General features: G+C 41.9%; 2 protein-coding genes across 5 annotated transcripts; one reads left to right on the top strand and one right to left on the bottom strand.

The window, feature by feature from the left end:
- Nucleotides 1-1,826: 1,826 nt before the first annotated feature.
- On the bottom strand, nt 1,827-10,828 carry LOC125700501 (transmembrane protein 180-like). 4 transcript variants are annotated; one of them, XM_048961177.1, is made up of 7 exons: nt 10,597-10,828; nt 8,043-8,218; nt 6,620-7,354; nt 4,306-4,464; nt 3,516-3,628; nt 2,777-2,860; nt 1,830-1,857 (listed from the first exon to the last, which is right to left on the bottom strand). In XM_048961177.1, exons 1-4 carry the CDS (start codon nt 10,745-10,747, stop codon nt 4,306-4,308), a joined length of 1,221 nt encoding a protein of 406 aa, XP_048817134.1. In that variant the 5' UTR covers nt 10,748-10,828; the 3' UTR covers nt 1,830-1,857; nt 2,777-2,860; nt 3,516-3,628. The 4 variants fall into 4 exon arrangements, with proteins under 4 accessions (XP_048817133.1, XP_048817134.1, XP_048817135.1 ...); XM_048961178.1 differs by having other exon boundaries at nt 4,306-4,385; nt 10,597-10,778; XM_048961174.1 differs by having other exon boundaries at nt 1,837-1,857; nt 4,310-4,464.
- Nucleotides 10,829-10,965: 137 nt separating this feature from the next.
- On the top strand, nt 10,966-24,928 carry CDR2 (cerebellar degeneration related protein 2). The gene is made up of 5 exons (XM_048961173.1): nt 10,966-11,082; nt 15,430-15,542; nt 19,461-19,609; nt 19,868-20,032; nt 21,230-24,928. The coding sequence occupies exons 1-5, from the start codon at nt 11,004-11,006 to the stop codon at nt 22,092-22,094; spliced, it is 1,371 nt and encodes a 456-aa protein (XP_048817130.1). The 5' UTR covers nt 10,966-11,003; the 3' UTR covers nt 22,095-24,928.
- Nucleotides 24,929-24,982: the final 54 nt, after the last annotated feature.

Here is a 24,982-nt window from a genome sequence, read left to right on the forward strand (position 1 = left end):
GACCAGCCCAGAAAGTAATATTTTGTAATATTTTCATTTATTCTTCCCCAGAGAGGTTACAGGATTTGTGAACTAGCTGGTAGAAAAGTCCAATTACTGAGATCAAACTGGGACGGCCAAATTTGGAGTTCAGGGCTGATGTGCATGTATGCACTGATATATACAGAGAATGCATGCAGACTGCTTCATGCCTAAGAAATCGTTTTTGAGGGGATAGGTATGACGATAGACAGACAGCATATTTGTGGTGTTCTCTGAATCTCAGCTTTGTACCTTGCAATTAAATAAATCAATTTCAACATCACTCAATGGAAAACACAGATTTCAGAGAGTGAGCATTGAAAGTATTTTGACTCTGTGTTCAATAAATGTATTGTTCTTGTAGCCCAGACTCTACTTACTGGGCAAAAAATTAGAACACTGTGATTTTGAATCTATCCACTAAGGCATCATTCCTCTGATTAAGTTGGATCAGATCTGCAGTTTTCATGCTTCAAATCTGAACTTCTCTGAACCTTCCAGATTAATATATTCAGCCCTCTCACAATCCAACATCCACTCAGTCACATCTTTTGCTCTTCTGCAAAAATCAGTAATCTAATTTGACATTATAATGAGATTCGTGTCCTCTCCACAACTTCTCTCTGGCTGGCTATCTACAGAATTGAAATCAAAGGAACTGTTCTCAGGCATAGTCTTAAACTTAAGCCTTCTTTATGTCAGGATGCTTTTCAGAAGACCACCTGTTGTCCTTTTATGCTGTACTTTCCTCCTCTTTTTTCATTTTGGAAAATTCCTCAAATATAAAACATTTTCCCAGCATTAGAGGACACAAAATCAGCCTCTTCTCCTTGAAGGCCTACCTCCACAGAAGTCTCTATACAATTGTCTGCTACGTATTTTTTAAACGTTGTACAAGAATTTAGAGAAGCTCTATAGTTCCTAGGATATCTGTGCTGTTCTTTCAAGCAAATCCCGATCAGGCTGATTTTTGCCTTTTAGTCCTGACTCCAGTTATTCTTTATGTTGTCACTTCTTCTTCTTGGTCATAAAAGCCTATGACCTTTTTAGTGTAAACCCTGATAATTTGTTTTTATAAAAGCCCATGCATTTATAATGTGTTAGCTAGCAACCACAGCTTTATGCTCCGCATTAAGGTCTCTAGGGAAAGCAATGAAATCATTAGCATTAGAATGGTAAGTAGTATTGAAGTCAAAATGATACTCCTTCTTCATGGAAATTCCCTCCCTCCAGTGATTAAACTGCTTTCTCTCAAATAATAATAATTAAAAAATCTTAGCTGCAACCCTATTAAGATTATACATGTAAGGAAATAGACTTATGAGATAACAAAATACAGCAGCCAGGACTGCATCTATCTTAATAAGGAGCATTGGGTAATCTGAAACATTTCTTTTTATTTTTCACAGAGAACCAAAAGTGATTAAATATTGCAATGTATCCTTCCCCTCCCCCAAAAAATTAGGTAGGTATCCTCAAATGTATTGCTTGATAGAAGGTTTATTCTTAAAAACAAAGAAAACCAACAAACTAGAAAACATTTCTATTTCTACCCAACAACAAAAAATACCAGACAGTACACTGTTTTTGAAGTGCAGCTGATGAAAACTAACAGCAGATTAATGTGTTTTTTATATGACAGGATTATTTCCATTTAGTTTCTCTGATTTAAGGTATCCCTTTTGAACTCACCTTGGATCAGGCTGAGCAACTTCATTATTCAAGCTCTCATAACCAAATTGATTCAGTATTGTAACCACAAGCATTGGAGCCAAGGACTGGGCAGGCTTGGTAAATAAAGCATTGGTACCAAAAACCATAGAGGAAAGCGGTGATCTACACATTTCAGAAAGTAAAAATACACATTACACCAGTGATACTTTAAAAACTGTTAATATGCAAATGCTAGCTTTGTCTTTCATACACTGCTGCTGTATTTCATACATTTCATGCACCGACCAGCTATCATAACGAAATCTCATTTTCTGTGGAAATAGAAAGTAAAAAACCTCTGGGCTCCATACATCTTGGCCCCAGTTCTGAAATGACTTGCACTCAAGTTCAGCTGTTGGCTCTGAAACAAAGCTAACCTGAACAGTGCACGGAAAATTAGTTACACTTTAAAAATACGCTTGTGAGGCCAAGAAAGGAAGTGCACCAGTTCTCACCTTTGAGGGTGAAGTCCTTTAATACCCTTTCATCAAGATTGAATCTGAACTAATACAATCATTGATGGAACCAGCAGGAAGTTATTTGCACTCTGATATAAATCCCAGAGATCTATCAGTTGTTGTATGCAAGGCCTCTGCAGGTTTTATCTTGGATTTCTTTTCAGAGAGATAACAGCAGCCACTTAGACTTTGAAATTTGCACCGTGAGCAGCACAGGTTAAACTTTCTAAACTCTTTTCTGTGTCAGAAAGGTGACAATGGATGCACTGGATTACAAAATAATTCAATTTAAGTTGATGTGAATAAACACACAAAAAAAAAAAACAACCATGAAGAACTTGGAGTATACAGCAGTGCAATTAAAACTAGAAATGGCCTAATAAATTGTTCAAGTTACTCTGCTGACATAACTGCAGGAAACTTCATTCAAGTTCCCTATTTGTGCTATGCTGCTCTCACAGGATGCACTTCTGTGACAAGCACCCAATCACTTACTGCCTCTACTCTGACATACTCCAATTTACTGAAGAGTAGCATGGCAAACACACAGCATCTTTCAAGAAAAACAGTGAAGACTGACATACCTTCGCTTGTGCTTGATTAAATCTGCATCAACAATATCTGCCAAAGGCAAATTGAACAAACTAAACGAAGCTTGTACAATTACCCTAAAGGAAGACAAAACATTTTAAAAAAATACATTTTCATAATAAAAAATGGTAATTGATGCCTAATCCAACACGCAGGCACAGACACCCAACCACACTCACAGACATGAAACACACAAAGCTGACACTAAAACTCGGCAGTGTGTCTTGAAACAAACTGAAAGCACTGTTAGATCTGCTCTTAATTGTGAATTAGAAATCCATAGGCATACTTAAAAGGGGTTTTTTTCACCCCTTTTTTTTTTTTCCTGGACACTGATGAAAAAAGTCATAAATACTTGCTTGATGTTATCACCAGCCATTATTTAAAATGACATGAAGAAAAGAAACACTAAAGAAGAAAGAAAAACTGCAAATTTCCTGTTGAAGTCTGAACAACTGGAGAGGACTGGAAAAATCAGATGTAAGACAAACTTCAAAGTAGAATGAGAACAGTAAAAAAAAAAACTTATATGTATTCCTACACACATTCACATTTTGCATACATATATATGTATGTATGTTCACACATACACAAATCTGCTCTTAGTAAAACTGCTGAACTGAAACTGTATTCAAATAATAGAATTTCTTCATTTCATTACATTTTGGCTGTGATTAGCTTGCACTTACAAGAGGCTATGAACAATTAGCACTTTAAACAGCCTTTAGGTACCTTATAAGATTTTCCTGGGGAAATCCAAATATATCTTCATCATTTAAAGTACGCAGGCAATGAAATGCAATTTATTGGCCATACAGCTCAGTGTTACAGTAGCCCATGAAATACTGAAAATGAGAATGAAAACAGGGAAAAAAAAAGGGTAGGAAAGAACATGTAGAAATGCAGCAGTGTAACAGGAAACACAGAGAGAAAAGTGAACTGATGTATACAAGCAGGTCTTTTTTAATTAAATTTTTGCATATGTAATAATGTACTTCCTCAATGCAAGTTCTATTTCTTGGTATCATACTTCCCCACTATCACTGAAAATGCAACTCAGTACTGGTTATCTAATGGATACTTGACTCATTGCTACTTGTTCTGCAGTGCAACCCACAAGGGTTCATTCAGTACCAAATGAGGTCTGAGGCTCTCCAGCAAACAGTCTGAAGAGTTTCTCTACTGAGATCTCTGTCTCTGTGGTTGAAAAGTGGTTCTGCTTCTCTTGAATCTGAATTTGTCTCATGTTAAAACAGAGATATAGCTGGAGGGATTTGGCTGCAAACCTGAGTTACTTTTCATGGGTTTGGGTTTTTTGTGTTGCTTTGTTTTTTCTTTGGTTGGATTTTAAGAAGAAATTAAAAGCTGAAGTGAAAGCTGAGAGAAGTTTTCAGTTTCCTGACAGATGAAACAGACCAGAAAGAAAAAAAAAAAGCAGTGTTAAAATCTTTATGCTACAGAAACAGGTGTCCACTCTGTTGCAATTATTTAACTGGTGTATGAAAGAAAGAAGGGTACTTACTTACATGTTTGTTGTGAGATAAAATGCCAAGAGATAGTAATGTCCTGGTCCTAGAACAAACATGACAGCAGCAGCTACTCCTTCAAAGTAAAAGGAAAACAAGATGATTCTGTAGTAACCAAACTTCTTCAACGAAGCATGACTGAGAAGAACAAGGCACTGAAAAGAAATACAAATATATGAGGCAAAAACACAGTACAGTGTTTCAGCATTAGGAGACCTGTCAAGGACAGAAAGACACAAATAAATCATTACTACATATCAAAGGAGAAGGAAAAAAGCTCCCTAAAAAGAACAAACCAAACAAAAACATAAGAATTGAACAAAGGGAAATATCTAGTGGATCATTCTCTGTGAGCTTTACCAGGTATGAACGGTCCTGCCACTCCAGCTAGGTAAGAACTGTCACATCCCCAGGAAAGTACTGCTCCCCACGTTGCTAACTATTATTGAATGCCCACATTAACAGAGAGGGAAAACAAATCTGGGAAGTTGGTATAGTAAGAAGATCTGATTGTAAGAAACTAAACCTACCATCCTCCTGCTGTTCTCTGGTGTTTGCAGAATTGTGCTTACACGATGCATTCTAAGATGTTAAGTGTGTTACTGTAAGAAACACGATCTTCTCTCTGTAACTGAGAATGGCCCTGCACCATTTAGAAATCCCTTATTACCTGCACATTTCTAAAACAGCCTGTTTCTATGAAAACCAGTAACTTAGTAATGCTTTACATTTAGATTTGTTTCAGCAACAGGCTGACCCTGAAAGGCAGGTTGTACTCTTTGCACCCGCTGCTACAAGGAACCTAAGACAGAAGCTGCAGCCCATCGCAGCACAGACCTCTGGAGCAGTCTGTAAGAAGGTGCTTTGTTTTACACGGGCTGGGTGCTCTGCCAGTAAGTGAAGCTCAGGACATTGCCACCAGAGAATTCTCTTATTATATCTTGAACTCAAAGGGACAAAACCTGAGAGAAATAAGGTCACAGCACATGCTACGGTTCAGTGACCGTCGAGACAAAGCGTCTGGGGAGCAGAGCGAAATGCATCTTCTGAAAGATGGTTTGCTTCACACTGTCACAATGATTTCAGCAACTGATGACTGCTATATCTTGAGTGCATTTCATCTTTCCTTACTTCTGAAGTTTCTGATTTACTTTCAAAGTTCGTACTTGTTTGAGCAAAAAAAAAAAAAAAAACAACCAAAACACTCTAAAACCTGTGGCAAAGATTACAGTTGGGATGATTAATATTCAGTTTATAGAACAGAAAAGGTATGCCTAAGATCCTGAGAGAAAAAAGTCAGTGACTCTGCGTTACACGTGCAACAGCCAAAAAGGTAACTGAAATAGAACTGTGAATTGCAATTGCTCCTTCTCCTAAGTTCTCCCTACAGAAAAGCATTACAACTTAAAGAACATCCATTTTCAGAAATTCCCAGCGCCATCGGTACCTGTGCTGGAAATCTACATTGTCAGCTTTTGGGAAACCCAGCAGTAAACACAAGGAAAGTTTTAAAAATCCACTGCAAGATATTAGAAGGGAAGAAACAACAAATTTTTTTATTCGCTGCAGACAAGAGTGTTTGCACTCTGTGGGACACATTTTTGCTGTTTTCTTTTGCTCACACATTACGACTGGTTTGGGTTCTCCTTTCTTTTACCTTTAATTCCTCCTACTCCCATCCCTGCTGGAGTCACGAAACCATCTTTCCCCATACCCAGTGTACACAGCTGACAAAGATAGCAAACAAAAAAACAAATGGGAATGTATTATCCCCCAAAAGCAGCGAGTTTTGTTTTGTTCCTGTGACTGATACACATATTTCAGTAGTGCCATTAGTACCTAGTAACTTTTCCAGTGCCTTCTGCAGTTTGTTTTAAAAACTTACCAAAGAAGAGATCATTCTTTTATCGTACATTGCAAATCAAAATCAAAGAGAAAAGTACTCCAAATTCTACATTTTTGCTTACAGAAACTTTTTCTCGGCCACGTTTTTCTTCAGTTACACTTAGGTGTTATGAATCCTGTAGGACTTGCTGCACGCTCATATTTCACCTTCCTGTAAAATGATTTTCTACTGGCCTGCCTGCTTGTCCCTTCTCACTAACCCAGCCTTCCACCTGGTTAGACTGTACCCATGGGCATTTTCTTTTAGAGCATTGGTGAACTGGATTTGCTTCTCAGTATGGCCAATCGTTCATGTAGGGTACAGCATTTTTTCAACAAGCAGTGTAAACAGATACCTTAACCTAACGAGGACAGACAAAACACCACATTCTTGTATTCTGAAATTCAAAACATGATCCTGCCTACCTGAGGACAAATGAAGCCTGCTCCATACATGATGCTTCTTATAGAAGAAGAAAGGACATCCCGAGGAATGAGATTATCCGCAAAGATCATCATAAAATTGTTGCAGAAGGCTAAGTGGAAAACTTGGAAGAAGTTCATAGTAACAAAAAATAAAAAGTTTTTCTCTGTCATAATCTGCTTGGTTAATGAGATCACCGAGGACCAGGAGAGAGCTCTGTCACCATTTCCTCGATCAGCATTCTCGGCAAGAACTCCTCTCTGCTCATACTGGCTGGTACTGTATTTGCCTGTGTAATACATACAAGCTGTTGCTAACGCTGCAATCAAAACAGCGAAAGCCTGAAAATAAGCAAAATTTTCCATATTATCTGATATCAGGCCACAAAAGAGAACACTTGTTGACCCGATCAATGTTGCTACTTGGTTGTATTTTATAAGCTGAAGCCTGCTTTCATGTCTTGTTGAAATTTCTGCAAAGAGCGCGCACTGTGCGAGCAGCACAAAGGTGAGCAAACCATCAAAAGCACACAGTGCGACAATGAGGTGGAGCCCACTCAGCCAGTCACCTTCTTCATAATGTCTCCAAGGGAACCAAGGAAGCAAAAAGGCTAACGCGTACAACGGAGCTCCGTACAGAATGGAAAACTGGCGTCTGGAGCAGCATGGCAACTGGGAGTTGTCTTGAATATAGCCAAAAAGTGGATCATTAATGGCGTTCCATATCATAAATACAACCTGGGACAAACAGAACACAACTTAGCAGTGTGAGTTTTCTGCAGAGGTTATACAGGCAAGAAGTAATGAACACCATATCTATTTAAAGAATCTCTACTTAAAGAATAAAAGAAAGAGCAAAAACAGACTTGGGACCAAATTATCAAAAGTATTTAAAGGTTTACAGTGATTATGAAATAGAATAAAAAAAGAAAGCGTAAGTAGGCAGTGCACAATGCCTGGTGAACCCCCATGGCTACAACCTCACTCTTCTGACAGCTCCCACCTTGCACACTCATCGCAAGTGATGCAGACCATGAGCCAGCTCGTTGCCTGCTGGAATTTACAGCAGGAGCTGCACACCCAGCTTGCAGAACTGGGGCAGTATTTAAGTACTTGAACAATCCATAAATGTACCTCTGGAGCTGAGATGCAAGATTAGTTTAAAAGATTACTTCAAGTTAATCTTCCCAGCAATCAAAGTTTGAGACTTTTGTCTGCAGATTGTAAACAGTGTTTCATTTGTACATATTCTTGCATATGCAATATCAAAACTTAAAAGGAAGTACTGCATAACCATTTGCTTTGCATTCAAAAGGAATTAATAAGTAAAAAAATACCACCACAAAACAAACCAAAAAACTTCACCTTTGTTACAATATCACAGATGCAAACACACCATGAAACCAACATATCCATCGTACAATACCTGTGCTTGATGAAATGCTACTTCTGAAATTCTGTATCGGTTTAGGAAAAGCTTGACGTAGTAGAAATTAAAGATACTGTTCATCATTCCAGCACCCAACGTGGTCATGGAATACGCCAGAGCATTGGGGTGGATTTCCAAAGCCAACTTCATCTTCCCAACTGCGTGAGCCTCTTCTTCCTCAAGGTACAGGAAAGAATTACAATAGTTGGTTAAATAATTTTCCAAAGTCAAAGGATGTGGGAGATTCATATCAGAGGTGTGGAAATGGATTCTAGCAGCAAGATCTCCACATCCTCACTTCCTCTGAGCACAAAACCACACAGGTGCAGAATATCAATTCAGCGACATTTCTAAACCTCATCAGCTAGAAGTCAACAGAACAGGTAGACCAAATTTTAAGAGAATAATTTCTGCGCACATAAAAATTAGCGTTTGCAAAGACCAATTCTGGTGCAGAGGTCAAAGTAATTGCACACACTTTACATCTTGCCAGCTATGTAGTTTTAAAGCTACGAAGCTCTGTGCAGGAATGAAGTGAGTCAGCCCACAGCCCTACAAGTTCCATTGCTGTGAATGTCCAAATGCAGCAAACACTAGGAAGCATTCCTTTCAAAACAAAGTTTTGGGTTTGTACTTTTAAATGCTAATACTTAACGAACATGGAAGCAATACTTACACCTAATAAACAAATCAGACATGAACAGAAACCATGGAGCTATCCAAGCACTTTTTAACAGTCTAAACATTTTCATACTAGAAGAGACAGCATGTAAACAAAATGCAGAAAGTGACTCATGCAGAGCAGTACAGCATTAAAGTACGTCCAAATAACAGAGATTCTTTAATGCAGAGCTCTGTGATAAATCAAACAGAGCTTCAGCCAACAGCTCTCTGAGTTGCTGACTGCTTCCACGTGTCTCCAGCAACTAACTGAAGTATGAGTGCTGCAAAGCACCCTGTGGAGACAGCCAGCTCCAGGGAACCCCCACCTTCTAAAGCAAATATTCCCTTTATGTTCTTGACCAGATTTGATTCCAGAATCCCAATACAGAAATATTTCTCTCGAGTTGCTCTTTCTAACCGAGGCTTTATCCATCTGAACATCTCTTTGAGAGGAGCAATTTGCCATTCCTTTGGAGGCACACATTTCAGCCTTAATACCTGCTAACTGCAGAGCTGCACAACCTGCTGCCAGCTGTGCACCCCTTCCTCCTCTGCACCACGTTAACAATTTTATCCAACATGCAATTTTCAAACAGCCATCCAAAGGTCATTTATTTGTAAAAACGTGACTCAGTTTTCAGATAATTGAGTGTGACTGTCATGCTTGTCATCATATTCATTTTTCACAGAATTTTCCATTTCCAGGTGATTGATTCCAGGCTTTGCACCTCTGTAGCAAGTTTGGTTTCATAAACCGAACTGAGAAACCTACGTTATTGAAAAGATGCCCATGTGAAATGTTTATGCTTAAAAAGAGGGATATCAAAAACTGTGAAAGGTGATTATCGATAAGAAAAGTATGCTTTTTAAAACTGTGTATCCACATCTTCCCAAATACACTTAATGATGTCGGTGTGAGACCTCGGGGCTTTTGGAAAACCACAGTCCAGCTGTAACCCTGTAGGCTTTCAGTGGAGAACTGCGGGCCCCGACCTTTGATTCTAAGAGCACTAAGATAAACGCTCAGCATTAACATTCTCAAGTCGTATTTGACTCAGTTCCTTCCTACGCACAGATAAGAAACTGCTCCCGTCGCTCCTAAAAACTTACAAGCATCATTTCTTCTACAACAGCTTCCTAACAATGCGCCGACCCGCCTCCAGCGCCATGACTCAGTGCAGCACAGGATCTGACTCGGCTCCTGCGCTAACGCTACATCTGCTCCCGCGCCTCGCGTGTGAATCGCCTCGGTGAGAAGCCGAGGTTCCACGCTTCCCTTCCCCAGAGACGTGTTCTTTAATTGTACAACAATGAAACACGCGTGAGCCTCCCGCACAGCCGTGAGTCACAGAGCGCACCGGCCGCACAGCCTCTCGTAGCAGCGCCTCACCGCAGCGCAGCGCTGAGGGCAGAGCAAAGAACCGGCGCTTTTCGAGTCCTCAGGGGGAGCCCTGAGGGGAAGCACCGCTGAAAGGAAACCCCGCGGAGGGCAGACGCACGCAGAGCTCCCAGGGCTCCCAACCTGCGGGTATCCCAGCCCCGGGCACGCCGCGCTGCCGCCCGCTCAGAGCCTCCCGGCGCTGAGGGGCGCGGCTCTACGCCTTGCGGAGGCGCACAGCGAGCGGCAGACGGACCCGCGGGGACGGCGCCCTCCGCTCCGCACCCCGGCGCAGAACCTTCCCCGGGCGGGAAGGAGGGGAGGGGCTGAGCGCGTGGAGAGCGGGGCCCAGGCACCGCCTCACAGGGCACCGCGGGGACTCCCAACACTCCCGGGCGCGCCGCCACCTCTGCCACACCGGAACCCCCCCACGGCGGCCGCTCCCCGCCGCGAACGCCGCGAACGCCTCGAGCCCTGCCGCCACCGCCCCTTCCGCGGGCACCGACCGACCTCCTCCGCCCGGAGGCTGCGCAGCGGGACGCTGGAGGAGGGCCGGCTGGCTAGGGCCAACCCCTCCTTCTCTTTCATTGGCCGCCTGCCGTGAGTCCGCTTCCTGGTTGGCCGGCGCTCCTTTCGATCTACCCGGCGGGCGGCTCCCCATTGGCTCTCGGCAGAGGAGGTGAGGGCGTAGTGTTTGAATCGCGGGCCGACGGTGGGCGGGCGGCTATAGCGTGCCACGTTGTCGCCGGCGGCTCCGCACAGCCCGACCAGAAGGGGGAGAGGTTCGGCAAAGTCCGGAAACGTTCGGCAATGGCCGGAGGCGGCTTTTAAGGCGAGGAGCGGCAGCCGGCTCGCCCTGCCCCGCCGCCGCCCGGCGCGAGGTGAGCGCTGCGCCCTGTCCGCTAGGGAAGGGCGCGATGCTGGCCGACAGCCTGGTGGAGGAGTTCGAGATCCGCGAGGATGAGCCGTGGTACGACCAGCAGGACCTGCAGCAAGGTGAGCGGCGGGGGGCGCGCCGGGAGGGTGGGCGAGGGAGTGCGGGGCGGCGGGAGTGGGAGCCGGAGCCGCGGCGGGGCGGACCTGGGGGTCGCGCGGGAGGGGCCGAGGCCGCCGGAGGGACGCGGGGCGGCGGCGGAGCGCGGGGCGCCCGAGGGTGGGAGGTGGGGACCGCCGGTACCGGCGCCGCGCGGCCGTCTTTGTCTGACGGAGCGGCGGCTGCAGCCGTGGCCGGGCCCCTGCCAGCAGCGGGGCGGCTCCAGGGTCTTCTCCCGGCGGGGTATGGCCGGGTAGGGACAGTGGGGCCCCGCGGGAGGGAGAAGCGTTACCGGTGGAGCCGCGGACGTACAGCGATGTAACTGCTTTAAAAGTCATCTGCAGTGACGGAAAGAACGCGCCGTTTCCTTCGGAGCTCGCTGCCGTGCAGGACGGGCGTCCGCTTCGTTTGGACGCTAACTCGCTGTAAAAGGCAGCAGCGAGTCCCGAGCGGCGCTCCGGAGCGGCACGAACCGTCCGACGGCAGCGCTAGGCGGGCAGGAGCTGCTCCGTGTGTGTACGGTGTGTGTATGGGCGGTCCGCAGCACGCAGGGATGCCGTCGCGGCCACAGGTTATAAAGAGAGCCACTTAAACGAGATCCTGGAGCCATTGTTTGCTGTTTGCAAAAGGATGAGTTGAAAATTTGAAGACAGGGTTTGGTATTTTTACCGTGTCGATATTGGTGGGGTGGAAGACCTGCAGAGCGGATCCATGCTGCGCGGTGCCGGACCTCCTGCCCTACTGCTTTAACTCCGCTTCTTTCTCCCGTGAGTGAATGCCCAGCCTCGGCTCCCTGCCGGAGCTGGCGGTGCTCCTTCCAGGATCGGTGTGCTTAGAGCTCACTGACTGCGCTCCCAGCACCAGAAGCGTCTCTTCCTAAGGATGAGCTTCTCGCAAGCCCAAATAGAACAGCCTGCCAGAAGGGAAAGGAGGAAAATGAGCTGATGAGCGAGCTGAAATGCAGATAAGTTCCTTAAGGGAACGTCTGTAAAACGTTCTGTTGGACTTTTACAGTCTGGAACATACTCCTCGTTCTAAAACCAAGCAATATCAGTGCGTGTCAGTGGAGCAGTGAGGTCGCTTACAGGGCACAAGTGAAACTTGTCAGAACTCAAAGAATCAGCACATTTGGAAATCAAGGAGTGTTTTTGTGAGAACGCATTACTGAACAACCAGGCAGAGCAGTACCACAAACCTGCAGCTCTTGCCAGCCTGCCCAGGAGCTCAGGGAGGGCAACAGCTGGCCAAACTTCCATTGCCTCTGTGTGCAGCAGAAGGTTTTGCCTTGGCAAGAGGTGGACTTGTCTGACACGTGTAGGTGAAAACAGTGCTCATGGAATTCTTGTAAGGATGGGAGCAGCTTTCCCTCCTGCAACGTCCATCTTTTGCAGCTGCACGCTGACATGTGGAAAAGAGCTGTTCTACGTGATTGCTCTTCTGTGCATCTTGCTGCTACCTGCTTTAACAAAGCAGAGTAAGCTGAACATGGAGTACGAGATGCGTAGCTAAGTGAAAAACTAAGGGTTTAAGTGTAAACTTCAACTTAAACATCCTATATTACTAAGGCATTCTCCTATTGAAAAGAATAGACTTATTTTTAGAATAAAAATCATCTGAATTGCTTTGCTAGGTGGGTTATGAAAGCATAAGGTAAGAGTTTTGTGCCATGTTCTGTCTTTTTCTCAACTACAAAAACACTGCTGAAAGGCTGCACAGAAGTGCTTGTAAGTGAGGGTTTAACACCGTGGAAGATCCATCACTGAAATCATACTTTGTTTTCCGATGGAGCTGTTAGAAGACACAAGTAGGACTGAACAGATTTACTAATTTGACTTGTTGCATTATTAAAAAACTCTTTGCTTACATCTTCATGGAGCAAAATTGTTGCAGGACATAGAGCTGTTGCTTTACATAAAAGTGCTGTGTGCTTCTAGTATCGTACAGTGATTCTTAGACCAATGAAGGTTCCCTGTGCACCCGTTTCTCTACGTTGTAAACTGTTAACTTCAGAACAGGTCAGATTGATTCAGTTCTTACCTGTTCCAGGGGTAGCAGTTAGGGTTTCATTGCATGTTATTGAACTCTTGTCTTCTCCCCCTCAAAACCAAATTGCCATAATTAGCAAACAGTAGGCTTCTCCCATGGTAATCCATCTGTGCTTCAGTCATTCTGATGAACACAATGATTATTAAAGTACAGTAAAGTGAATTCTGTTATTTGCACTGTATTCAAAGCACCATGTGGCTATGCCTCTTGATTTAGTAGGTGTGGGGGCATTTAAAAGTGGCACTACCTACTTCTGAATGTATTTAAACATAAAAAGAAACTTTCCCTTTGGGAAGGGAAATGGCAGCAAGTAATACCATCGCACATTATGTCTTGAGAAGGATTGAGGATTATGTTAAAGCTCTTTAGATTCTGCTCTGTTAAAATAAGAGTGGTCTTGAATGATTCCAGTATTGTTGATGGACTTTAAAGATTGTGGGTACTGGTGAAGATTTATGTAGCACGAGAACTTCGAGTCACTCCAGGTTCACAGGAGGGCTGAGTGGGTTTGAAGACTCCAGTACTCCATAATGCAATAGAACAGCGTGGTGTTGGGCTGCTGAGGAGGTGAGCCATCCACGGATAAGCAATGTATAAGGTCTGTTTTAAAATGGGAAGAACTTAAGGTTTCTTCATCCAAACACTTTAAATCTTGGGAAAAAGCTGTGAAGTAGGCTGTGTTTCTCAACAAGGGGTGTTACAACAAAAAAGCTACTTGAGGATAAACTGCTAAGTAAGTGTAAAACAGAGAGCCATGTGGCTCCCAGCTCTAGCAAGAACTTGTGTACAGGGTGACTTGTAAATAAATTCCACAAACATTATTCAAAGGGTCTGACAGCTACAGCCCGTTGTTTCCTACCTTAAAGAATGTGTAATGACTACCACAGCTGTTGTTTGTCCCGAACTGGACATCTACAGCTTACAGAGACAAGTGAACAGGAACATTTGTCTGTTTGGTCTGTACTCAGTCTTTGGTTTATGTATCTGGACCAAGTACTCATTTCAGACAGGCTGCCAAAGTGAAGGTTAGCACAAAGCAGCCTGGGAACAGCCTTCTGTCTGCTACAGAAACCAGCTGATAAGGGGCTGGAAAAGGGCAGGAAAGTGACAAGAAACACCTTAAAACAAGGGCATCTTAATCACTTGACAATTAAAAATGTTTTCTTGTCTAACTACAGCTGCAGGTGATGCAGTATGTCTTGTATTCATTTCAGGCTTCTTGAAGACAATCTGAGTTTTTCTTGAACTTCCTTCTGCCTCTTTCCCATTAGTGATGCTATTCCTACCCATATGAGAACTAACAAGGCTGACCTGCATGCAGGAGAAACCTGGTCAGGACCAGGTGATGGGAAGGAGGTGAAAAGTAAGATGTTAGAAATCATGTAATACCTACACAGATTAATTACTGTTTTAGCAATAACACCATATTGATTTCATCACGTTATGTTAGATTTTAAATTGCATCTTTAAACATAATAATATGAAACATCTAGCAATACTCATACTGCTTCCCTTGAGAAAGAACCTGGGTCTTCAGATGACTTATTTCTTATTTTGAAACAATTACAGTCACTGTACCCCGGAGGTGATTAAGTGCCTCTGAACAAATTACACTTAAAATGGTGTTTTGGAGCACATAAAGCAATTGCTGTCTCCTACATTTATGAGCTTGAAAGGCAGGATAGCTGCATTTCTTTAAGTTTTGTCTTTGATATTACTAGTTCACCATCAAATGCCTGGACCTTTCATTTTGCTCCCGATCCTGTGCAACCCAAGCTCCTTGGTGAAGGGGCAATAGGGAAGCACAGTATATGCACAGTATATGAGAGCGCAGTCAGCTTTGGCCTCAGTCTAACCTGATGAGCACTTAAAGAGTACTTTATGCTTATTCTTCTAAAACATGATTGTTGCAACCACAGTGAAATAGTTAACAGATGCTGCGATAAGAGGTGCATGCAGTACAGGGCAGGTGGAGGGGAGCAAAGGGAAGGTGGCTGCCTGCATCTGCCCTGAGGCTGCAGCATCCAAGGAGGACCCCAGGAATGGCCATGAATTTGGAGTATCTTCTAGGTTTCAGGACTCACTTAAGTCTTTGTCTTACAGACAGTATTTCAATGGCCAATGCATCTGTAAGCTAACTTCATTTTTGGGTACTGCAGTCATTTAAAAAAATAATAATTCCAGTCAGTTTTTGGTTAAAATACTTGAAAAACAGGTCATGCTATCGGGTCTGTACCTTATGTGCAAATGACTTCTTTGTTTAGATCTTCACCTTGCTGCTGAGCTTGGGAAGACGCTACTGGACCGCAACACTGAATTAGAAGAATCTTTACAGCAAATGTATGCAACAAATCAAGAGCAACTGCAAGAGATAGAGGTAAATACTACAGGAATCCAGGTGTAAGTCATGTAGATATGCAACAGAATAGCACGTAATTTGAGAGTTCTGATTTCTCAACATCTGATCAGTGTTTCCTTGAAAGTGTTGGCCTTTAACTGCCGGTGCTGCCTCAAAAGCTTACCCAGGCTCTGATCATTGTTAGACCCATTTGTCTCATTAATGGAGTCTTTGTGCCACAAAATTCCTGTTGGATTCGGCTTGTATAATGACATGAGATACTTTTTATACAGACAAGCTATTTCAGGATTGTTACAGCTAAATTTTGCTGGTCTTGTTGGGTAAAAATGATATGAAAATCATATGATGAATAAATGAACATCTTCATATTATTTTAACTATTAATGAGTACTGCACTGAAATTTAAATGCTTGACAAAAAGCGTGATAAAGATTTAAGTAAAATGGGAGGATATGTATTTCTACTGGGGGTAAAGGGAAATACAGTTCAGTTAAAAAATGAAAATCAACAAGAATAAAAACGTAGCTGCCTAAATACAGGCTGTAGGGGGTATGTTCTTATGTCTTTTTGGGGGGAGAATCAGAGCTGCCCTTTTGGAAACACTCATCTTTGTTACTTCATGGAAAGCCCTGACCATTTGTGGCTGTTTCTTTAATGGTGCTTCTATTCTTGCAGACCTAACATTTGCCAATATAATGATTATTTTTTTTTTTTAGCTATTTGAGGGCAATGCACGGCCTCTAATAATTAAATTTATTAAATATTCAGTACTTCTCCATTACTCTGGCAGTGTAATGGAAATGTAGTCCAGTGTTTCATTTTGGCTCTAGTATGAATCACAGGGAATAGGCTGTGACTGGCGTGTGCTAAATTCTTACAAAGTCTGCATTCACTTGTGGAAGCATTACTTATGTGGTTACAGTCAGAGTATTTTTGTACAGCTGCAGCTTAGGACTTAAACCTTTATCACTGTTGTAGCGATAGGCAACTTAAAGAACCTAAACTTGAGACTTAGAAGTATATAGGTGTTTTCTAAAATAGTCACATTGATAGAAATAAGCAGCTTTTTGTTTGTTTTATAAAACATTTCTGTTTTATACCTTGATGTTGTCACTTAATAGGGGGAAGAATCAAACTGTTACCACATTTGTTTGATGACACAACGGCTGGAATGGCCTGTATTTATTGCCAATGCTACAGCTTTTTTTTTTTTTTTTTTTTTTTTTAGTATTCACTTACGCAGAGACTTGACTCACTGAGATGAGTGCTTTTACAGGAAAGATTGATTCTTTAGATCTGGAGAGTACTTCATGGTGTATTGTATAGCACACTTGAAGGTGTGCTGTACAAACACTGTTCTACTCCAGGTTCAACTCCTGTATGACAGCCTTGTTTAAGGAAGTGTTTAACACAGTTATGACATATTTTGAAATAACACAGCCTAACTCTGCAGTAGACAGCTAACCTGGATCCTTGAGCAGAGCTTCTTAATCAGTGGCTCTATTATAATGCCATCTTAAAACACGGAAAGAGACATGATTGCTAAGTTGGATTCATTTACAGAAATAGCCTAGTGCTATTAAGGATGTGGTATCTCATTTGGTTCACCTAAGATCTTGTTTCATTTTGTCTCTACGTAGGAGAGCTTTAGCACAAGAAGTGGTGAGAAGAGCCCTTCTAGCAGTGATCTGCAGTTGGTGTGTAGCAGGGTCACGTCCTTATATGTTCACACAGACTTATTCTCTTAACTTGGCTTAGCCATTGGGAACCAGGAATTCCCTGCTGCTCAGGATAAAATGTGCAAGTGCTATTTCCAGGGTTTATGCTCGATGTTCCTAATTTTGAAGTGCTTGTTTCTGCAATACAGGTGTTCTTTCAACTGCTCTTGTAGCTACTTTGCCAGGCTTTAAACTAGCCCTTTCAGAACAAAAAAGCAATGACTTTTTTCCTCCTACTAATTCATATCTTACAGGCAGCAAACTCCCAAACTTAGAATGATTAAGAAACCTTTTTGAAATATGGTACTACATTGTCTGCACAAAACAAGGAAGGGTCAAAGGTTTCGGGATGCTTAATATTACAGTTGATATATTAAAAGTTAAGATATTAAGTGTTTTACTGCCTTGGATCATTATATCTGACCTCTGAGCTGACACGTGTTCCGCAAACTGATCGCTGCAGGTGTAATAAATGCTGGATTGAAAGGGCAGCTTTATCTCTGTCTGCATCTTAGTATTTCTGAAGTTGGAGTGCAAAGAACTGGCTCTCCTTTCATTGTGTGGTAGAGCACCTGAAGTCTCCACTGTTGCTTCATGATGGGCACTCAGCTGTTGTGCAGGATGAACAAATGGGAACTCCTAAGGTGTTACCAGAGCCATACTTTGTTGTGATGTTCTGGTTACACCAGGCCAACTTGATACCAGAACTGAAGATGCTGAAGACACAAGATGAAGGAGATAGCATTTCACATCTTCACTCAGCTAAAACTTCCACTAAAGCCCACTGTGAGAAGTGGTGACATCAAATTCTGCCACCAACACCTTGGTTTCTGTGTTCAGCCACTCTTGTATTAACTGAAGAAAATATGAAGAAGTCTCTAGCACTTTCTGAGAGTGACCAGTAGGAAAAGTTAATCTGGAGTGGGCCATGCTGAGATTCTGCAGCTAATCCACATACTATTTTTGTGTAAATCCTGTCACGTGCACACAGGCTGCAAAAGGATCTAGCCAACAGCTACCATGCTGATCTTCTGGAAGTCTATGCAGCAGTTACTAGTCCTAGATTAACTTATAATCTGTTCTTAAATTGCCTAAAATATAAACACATCGATCTTTTAAGGAGGTGAAAGGTTAAGCAGAATGTTAGAAGTTTTGAGTATGTGACAGTATGTACTGAGATGTAGTTCTGCTTGGAAGTCCAGTAGGCATTCATACATTTAGTATGTAGTAATACACAACTTATTTTTTGAAATTACTTCTATGTAGCAACTAAGTATGTAATAGTTAAGGGTTGGGTTTTATGTTCTCAAGTCTGTTTAATACAAATTCTTGCTTGTGTTTTTTAACTGGCTCAGTCCTTTGCTAGATGGGACAATACAAGGCACTTGTACTGAGAGTCTTAGGTGATCATTAACTTCTTGCATGGAGAATTCCAGGCTTTCTGAAATAATTCTAGAAACTTAGCAGGTTATTTTGTTAACCATCAAACTAAAGGGAGTTAAAATGAGATCACTTTGTGTGGACTTGTATTTAAAAGAAAAAAGCACAGGAGACTTTTGTTCAGTATTACAATGACTGGAATAGTTCCTTGTAGGTAATTAAAGGCTGAATCTAATAGTGTGGTTCTACTTCCTGACACGTAGTAGTCCTCAGAATCTCAGGTGTGACCACATCCTAAAATGTGTTTTGCTGAACCTAACGCTGATTCAAACATAGGCAAGCAGAAAAAAAAAACCAAGACAGTGCTACCCAATACTTCAGTTTAAATGCTAAGAAAATTGTTGGGTCAACATTATTAAAAGACTTATGATAGATTTCACTGCAACTTTGAAAAGGACTCTGTGAAGAACTGTGTTGAAATCCAGGTTTGTGTGATGACTGCAGTACAAACCCAATCTGGATGGGTTTGTGGTAGAACTGGCAGCAGTTTAACTACAGCAAGTATAGCTGAACAGATAAACACAGTTTTTACAAACCAACCCAAGTCATCTGGATGAAGGACTGGTTGATCAGCCTTCATTGACCACAGTGACAAAGACAAGAGAAGTAACTAAGATACTGATTGCACCTTTTCAACTGGGTAGTAACCAAAGCAACCACTGGAACATGTACATTTCTAGAACATAGCAGTTATTTAATGAGTGTGAACAAACCTGCAGAATAGTAGCCCTATCCTGTGTTTCTAATATAAACTTGTAACAGCAATGTTGTCTTGCAGTATCTCACAAAGCAAGTGGAGCTCTTGCGTCAAATGAATGATCAACATGCAAAAGTTTATGAACAGTTGGATGTGACAGCAAGAGAACTAGAAGACACTAATCAAAAGCTAGTTGCAGAGAGCAGAGCATCACAGCAAAAGATACTAAGGTAACAAACCTAAGCAACATCCTCTTTTCTCCTCTCTACTCAACTGATGATACAAAAAACAGTAATCTAAGTCTATAAACGCAGCGTTTTGGTGGCTGTTTGTCTAGTGTTGTTCTACAACACTCTTAAAGTTTTATTTAAAGGTGGTTTGTGGCCAAAGAGCAATCTTCAGAGGAGAAGCTGAAATGTGAGCAGATGGGAATTAATCTGTCCTTGATTAAACAGTCAAATGCTTTAACAGAGATCCTTCACTTTTAGCTTGACAGAGACTATTGAAAATCTGCAGACACACATAGATGACCTGCAAAGGCAAGTAGAAGAGCTGAAAAAGTCTGGACGAGGCCGGATGAACCATGAGAGATCTGACCAGCCAAGATCAATGCACAGCTTCTCGTGTTTGAAGGAGCTGTACGACCTTCGCCAGTAAGACTCTTTCCTTACATAACAAACAGAAAATGAAAATTATTTTAAGCAAAGTTTCAAAAACTAGATACAAGCATGGGTGTTTAACAGAGTAGCAGAAAAGCATTCTAAGTTTGCAACTAGAAAAATATCTGTACAGTTGTGCAATGTGTGGTGGTGTTGCTTCTGGTGTGCTCTGGCTGCAGACTGTATTGATCTTTGTGGGAAAACAACAGTATGTTCTACTTAATATCTTGGCAGGTTCTCCCCCAAAGCCTCCAGCTGTGTGAAACTGTAGCCTAGAAAGCCTTCAAGAATGTGAACCTTCCTCTTTTCAGTCAGATAAAGCACAAACACAGATAACTACCAAGTAAATTATCCTAAACAATATTTTCTGTAACTTACTTTTTCCTGGGACATCTGTGGGCACCTTCTTTTCAAGGTGGGCTTGCTGTAGTAGCTGCAGTTAAACTGGATAAAACAATGCTTATAAGCTGGTAAAATAGTGCCTGAAGCTTTGGGCTGCTTTCTAATTTAGAGCAGTTCTACCCAGCTGAACTGCATTGTATGCTCATCAGGAGTCACCTGGGGGATGGTCCCAGTCTGTCTTCGCTGCTAGAAGCTAATAGAAGAAGTGAAATAGTTCTGCAAACAGGGAGAATGGGATTTGTTTCTGGGCTTCCAGCAGTATATGCAAGTGAGACTGAGGAATTAATCTATGCAAGCAAGGAATTATGTGGTGACAATTCAAAAGATAAGTGGATTATTTCAAACTGTGAGAGGTTTGTGGAATTACCACTCTGCAGAACTGCCTTGTCCATTCTGAAGCTTGTTTCCACGATGGGCGGTGACACAAGTTGTGAAAGATGTGGTAAAAATATGAAGGAGTATCACATAATGTGTGGAGGCAGTATCCTTTAAAACTGAAATTACAGATCTTTTATTCAGTAAACTTTTCTGTAATTTGAGATTGTTAAAAAGCTGCCATCCTGCTTGAGCTGAGAGGCTTGATGGCATGTGAAGTATCTACAGACTCCAATCATGATTATCAACTGAACTGTTAGGTTGGCAAGATGACTGCTATGTATACTTTCAGATACGTTAACACAGAGTTTAAACTGTCATTACTTACCAACGACAGGAAAACTTTAGGTGTGGTCTGTATTTCTAAACTTTAGCTGTATTTCCTATTAACAATCCTCGCTTCTGTTTCCTCAGGTATTTTGTTTATGATCACGTGTTTGCAGAAAAGATTACTTCAATGGATAGTCAGCTAAACCCTCTGGAAGAAGAAAATGAGAACTTGAAGAAGGCAGTTACGGTTCTGCAAGCCCAACTCAACCTAGAAAAAGAGAAGAGGGTAACAATGGAAGAGGAATACAGTCTTGTGGTGAAAGAGAACTGCGACCTTGAACAGAGGCTTGTCGATATTGACTTGTATCGGGCTCGTGCAGAGGAGTTGGAAGTGGAAGTAGCTGAAATGCGACAGATGCTTCAATCTGAAAACACACTCCACAATGCAGAGAAATTGGTGCCAGAATCCTTTTTCATTTCATTTAAAGAATCTTTAGAAAGGGAGCTTGGTCAGAGCCCAGCTGATGATGGGCTTCTGACTGTCCCTGAACTTGAGAAAAAGGCATTGAAGCGGAGCAGTAGTGAAAATTTCCTGAGTAGTGCTGCAGGGGGAGACATTCTAAGGGGCCATGAAGAAACGTGCATCAGGAGAGCTGAAGCTGTGAAGCAGCGGGGAATCTCTGTACTCAATGAAGTTGATGCTCAGTATAATGCTCTGAAAGTGAAATATGAGGAACTTTTGAAGAAGTGTCAAATGGATGAAGATTCTTTGAAACACAAGGCTGTACAAACACTGAAGCAGTATTCTAAAGACAGTGTGGGAAATACCCAGTATGATCTTTCAGCTAACAATCAAGAATTCACGAATGCAGGAGAATCACTTTGCTCCACAAATACTCTTCCTGAATATAAAGCACTCTTCAAGGAAATCTTTAGCTGTATCAAAAAAACAAAGGAAGAAATAGATGAGCACAGATCTAAGTACAAGTCCCTTTCTTCTCAGCCATAACGTTAGATGTTCTGATGACTGATTTGTTGCTGGTGACTAATTTGTTGCCCAGAAAGGGGGAAAGACTTTACACAAATGTCAAAAGACCCCTTGCACAGATGTTTCTTTTAGCACTAAAAAGGAATGTTTTCAATTGGCTCATAGAGAGTAGTTAAAAAGCTAGTTAGACTAGCAGTCTCCCTGTAGGTACGTAGCAATAGATGTAATGTTGTTTGGCACTGTCACACGAACTAGTGGTTGTAAAGGAAACAAACATTGTAGCTTAATACTACAATGCTACTTCATACACTTGATTTCTGGCAGAAACTGACAATGGTTTTCCTAGTCCACTTCAAATTAACAGAGCTAAGAAATCCGTACACTACTTCTCACAAAGAACTAGGTAAAAGCTTTTCTTTAACTTGCATGTGATCATCTAGCCCAGTAACTGTAAAAAAAACAAACAAACAAAAAACCAAAAAGCCCCAGGTCAGTATCACAGGCAGCCTCTCCTCGAGTCCTGAGAATGAAGTTAGTGAATCTAGCTGAATTTGCTTTAGCAGGGAGGTGGAGAGCTAGCATAGCAGCTTGCGCTGTGCTTGGTAAAGTTAATGCCATGTGTTCACATGAACCAGGCTCTTCTATGGATAAGTATAGATGTCTTTGTACTGAGAAAGACTTTGACAAGAAGTTTGTGTGGCTGTTTAGGTATGGTTTCTTATTTAGGGGACTTCGTCTTAAGGTGAGGTACTGTGAATTGATTACATGTTATTTGGAGCTGTTTTTTTTTTTTTTTTTGTGGGAGGCCAACAAAGTACCTACTAGTGTGTATTTGGCAAGACAAAGTTGCAATTTAGTCATTTAACTTTAGCAGTAGAATTGATACAGTGAGATAGCTTTTAAGCTCACATACCACAAACTCCAAGCACTGAAGGAGATGGGTCAGGTAAAGCCTTATCTTACAGGTTTGCCCATTGCTTCCACTGTCAGCTTCAGCGAACCTGTTCCATGCTGCCTATGGGGTGGTGGGAGGCTGGATGCAACACTGCTAGAACATATCCTACTGAAAGTGTGGGGCTGTGTTGTTGTTCATACTTTCCTCCTCCACTCCCTAATAGTAGCTCATAGGTATTCATATTCTGAAAAACAAAATATGCAGAAGTACATTCTTTAGAAGTGCTTTGAAGTATGAAGAATGGAAAACAAAGGCTAAGCAATTAAGGAGAAAGAAGGCACCAGGAAAGGTGACATCCTTCTTACACAGGGTCTCATAGCTTAATTTGGTTAGCTCTTCTTGGGAACTTCCTTATTGCCTGTCTGAGTTGCTGCAATATACCAAAACAGCTGGAAGAGTGACAATTTCTCAGCTTTAGTTCAACTGCTGCTATTAAGTTGTCTGCCTTATTTACCTGTTAAGCTTGTGTATAGTTGTCCTTCATTTGCAGTATTAAGACTCCGTATTGTGGGAATTTCTCAAAAATATGTATTGCATTCTTAAGAATTATTTAAAAATGGGAATCCGAATGTTGTAAATATTTTTCTAAGCAAATAAATCAGCCAGTCAAGCTCCACGTGTAACTAGTAATTATGCCTATCTGTGCTGATCTTGAAACAGTAAACTGTGCAGATGGCAGCTGCATTATCTGGTCTATCCTACACAGCTCAGATGGAGTTCCCATTAAATTTTTATTCTAAAAAATTTACAGTAGGTAGAAAAGGATACGCCTGTCTGTGCTATAAGGCCAGAGGCAACGAAGTAGCTTCTTGTTTCTCTCGTGTTTGTCAGTGTTGTTCCAAAAAGGGTGTTGGAGGGGTGGAAGGCAGGAGAGCTGCTGTTCTGCCACCAGGTTAGCTCTGGTGTCACTGCTTCCCTGGCACTTGGATTGTCATTATCTAAAGGCTTTCTACTGCAAAGCAGTAACTTTAGATATGTGTTCTGGCTGTCACAAGCACTCTTTTACTAATGCTATTCACTTTGGGGAGTGGGGCATCCACACCCATGGGACCAGAAGTTGTGTAGAAACAACTTTAGAATTTCTTGTTAAATATGTGATCTTCAGTGGTTTAATACTGTTGGTTAGCAGGGCACTTTCTATCTATTTTTTACCCTTTAAAATATCCAGAATGTTCTCAGATTTCCACAGAAATCTTCTGTAGCATAACCTGCCTTTGACCACCTGTGCCATTGTTGAGCTCTGGCTGTACTGCAGTGTACTTTAACACTTAACTGTACATACCCTGTAATAAAAACCTCCAAGGCTCTGCTGTTCTATAACCTCTCTCAGACTGGCTTTCTCAGGGATAAGCTTTATGGGCGCAGCTGTAGGCAATGCTACAGCAACAGGGTCATGCTAGGTAAGCAACAGTGATGGGGACACCCAGCACAAAGGCTGCAAAAGCTGCCTGAACTTGAACACTGCCTGATTACAGTAGTGAATAAACTTAGTGTGTGAGTTAAGGTAGAGTTTTAGCAGTTTAGAAATAAGTACTTTCCACAGAAGTTCAAAATGCTCTAAGTATGGCACACTGCTCTTAGGCCAATCTTAATCTGCTTATTTTAGTTAAAAAAACAGCCCTTAAGCATAAGTAGATGAAATTAATAGTATCTACTTGAGCTTCTCATATGATGGAAATTACAGAAAACAAAACCCACGAACAGTAACTGCTCTAAAGCCACCAGTGGGGTGTTCCTTACCTCACTGCTGTGAAGCTTAAGTGACAAACGTAGAACAGAAGCAACTCAGTTATCATTTCTTGAGCAACAGGCTGCATCTTGACAACCATCCTAAAAAATGTGATGCAAGTAGAAAAGTACAGCAAGGGGCAGTTTGCCATCTACCTCAAACATCTGCAAATATTCTTTACCTTTCCTTCCTCTGTAAGCCTTTGGGCTCTAAAAGGAGCAAAGA

This window comes from Lagopus muta, chromosome 15, assembly GCF_023343835.1.
Source record: "Lagopus muta isolate bLagMut1 chromosome 15, bLagMut1 primary, whole genome shotgun sequence".
Taxonomy (NCBI): Eukaryota; Metazoa; Chordata; class Aves; order Galliformes; family Phasianidae; genus Lagopus; species Lagopus muta.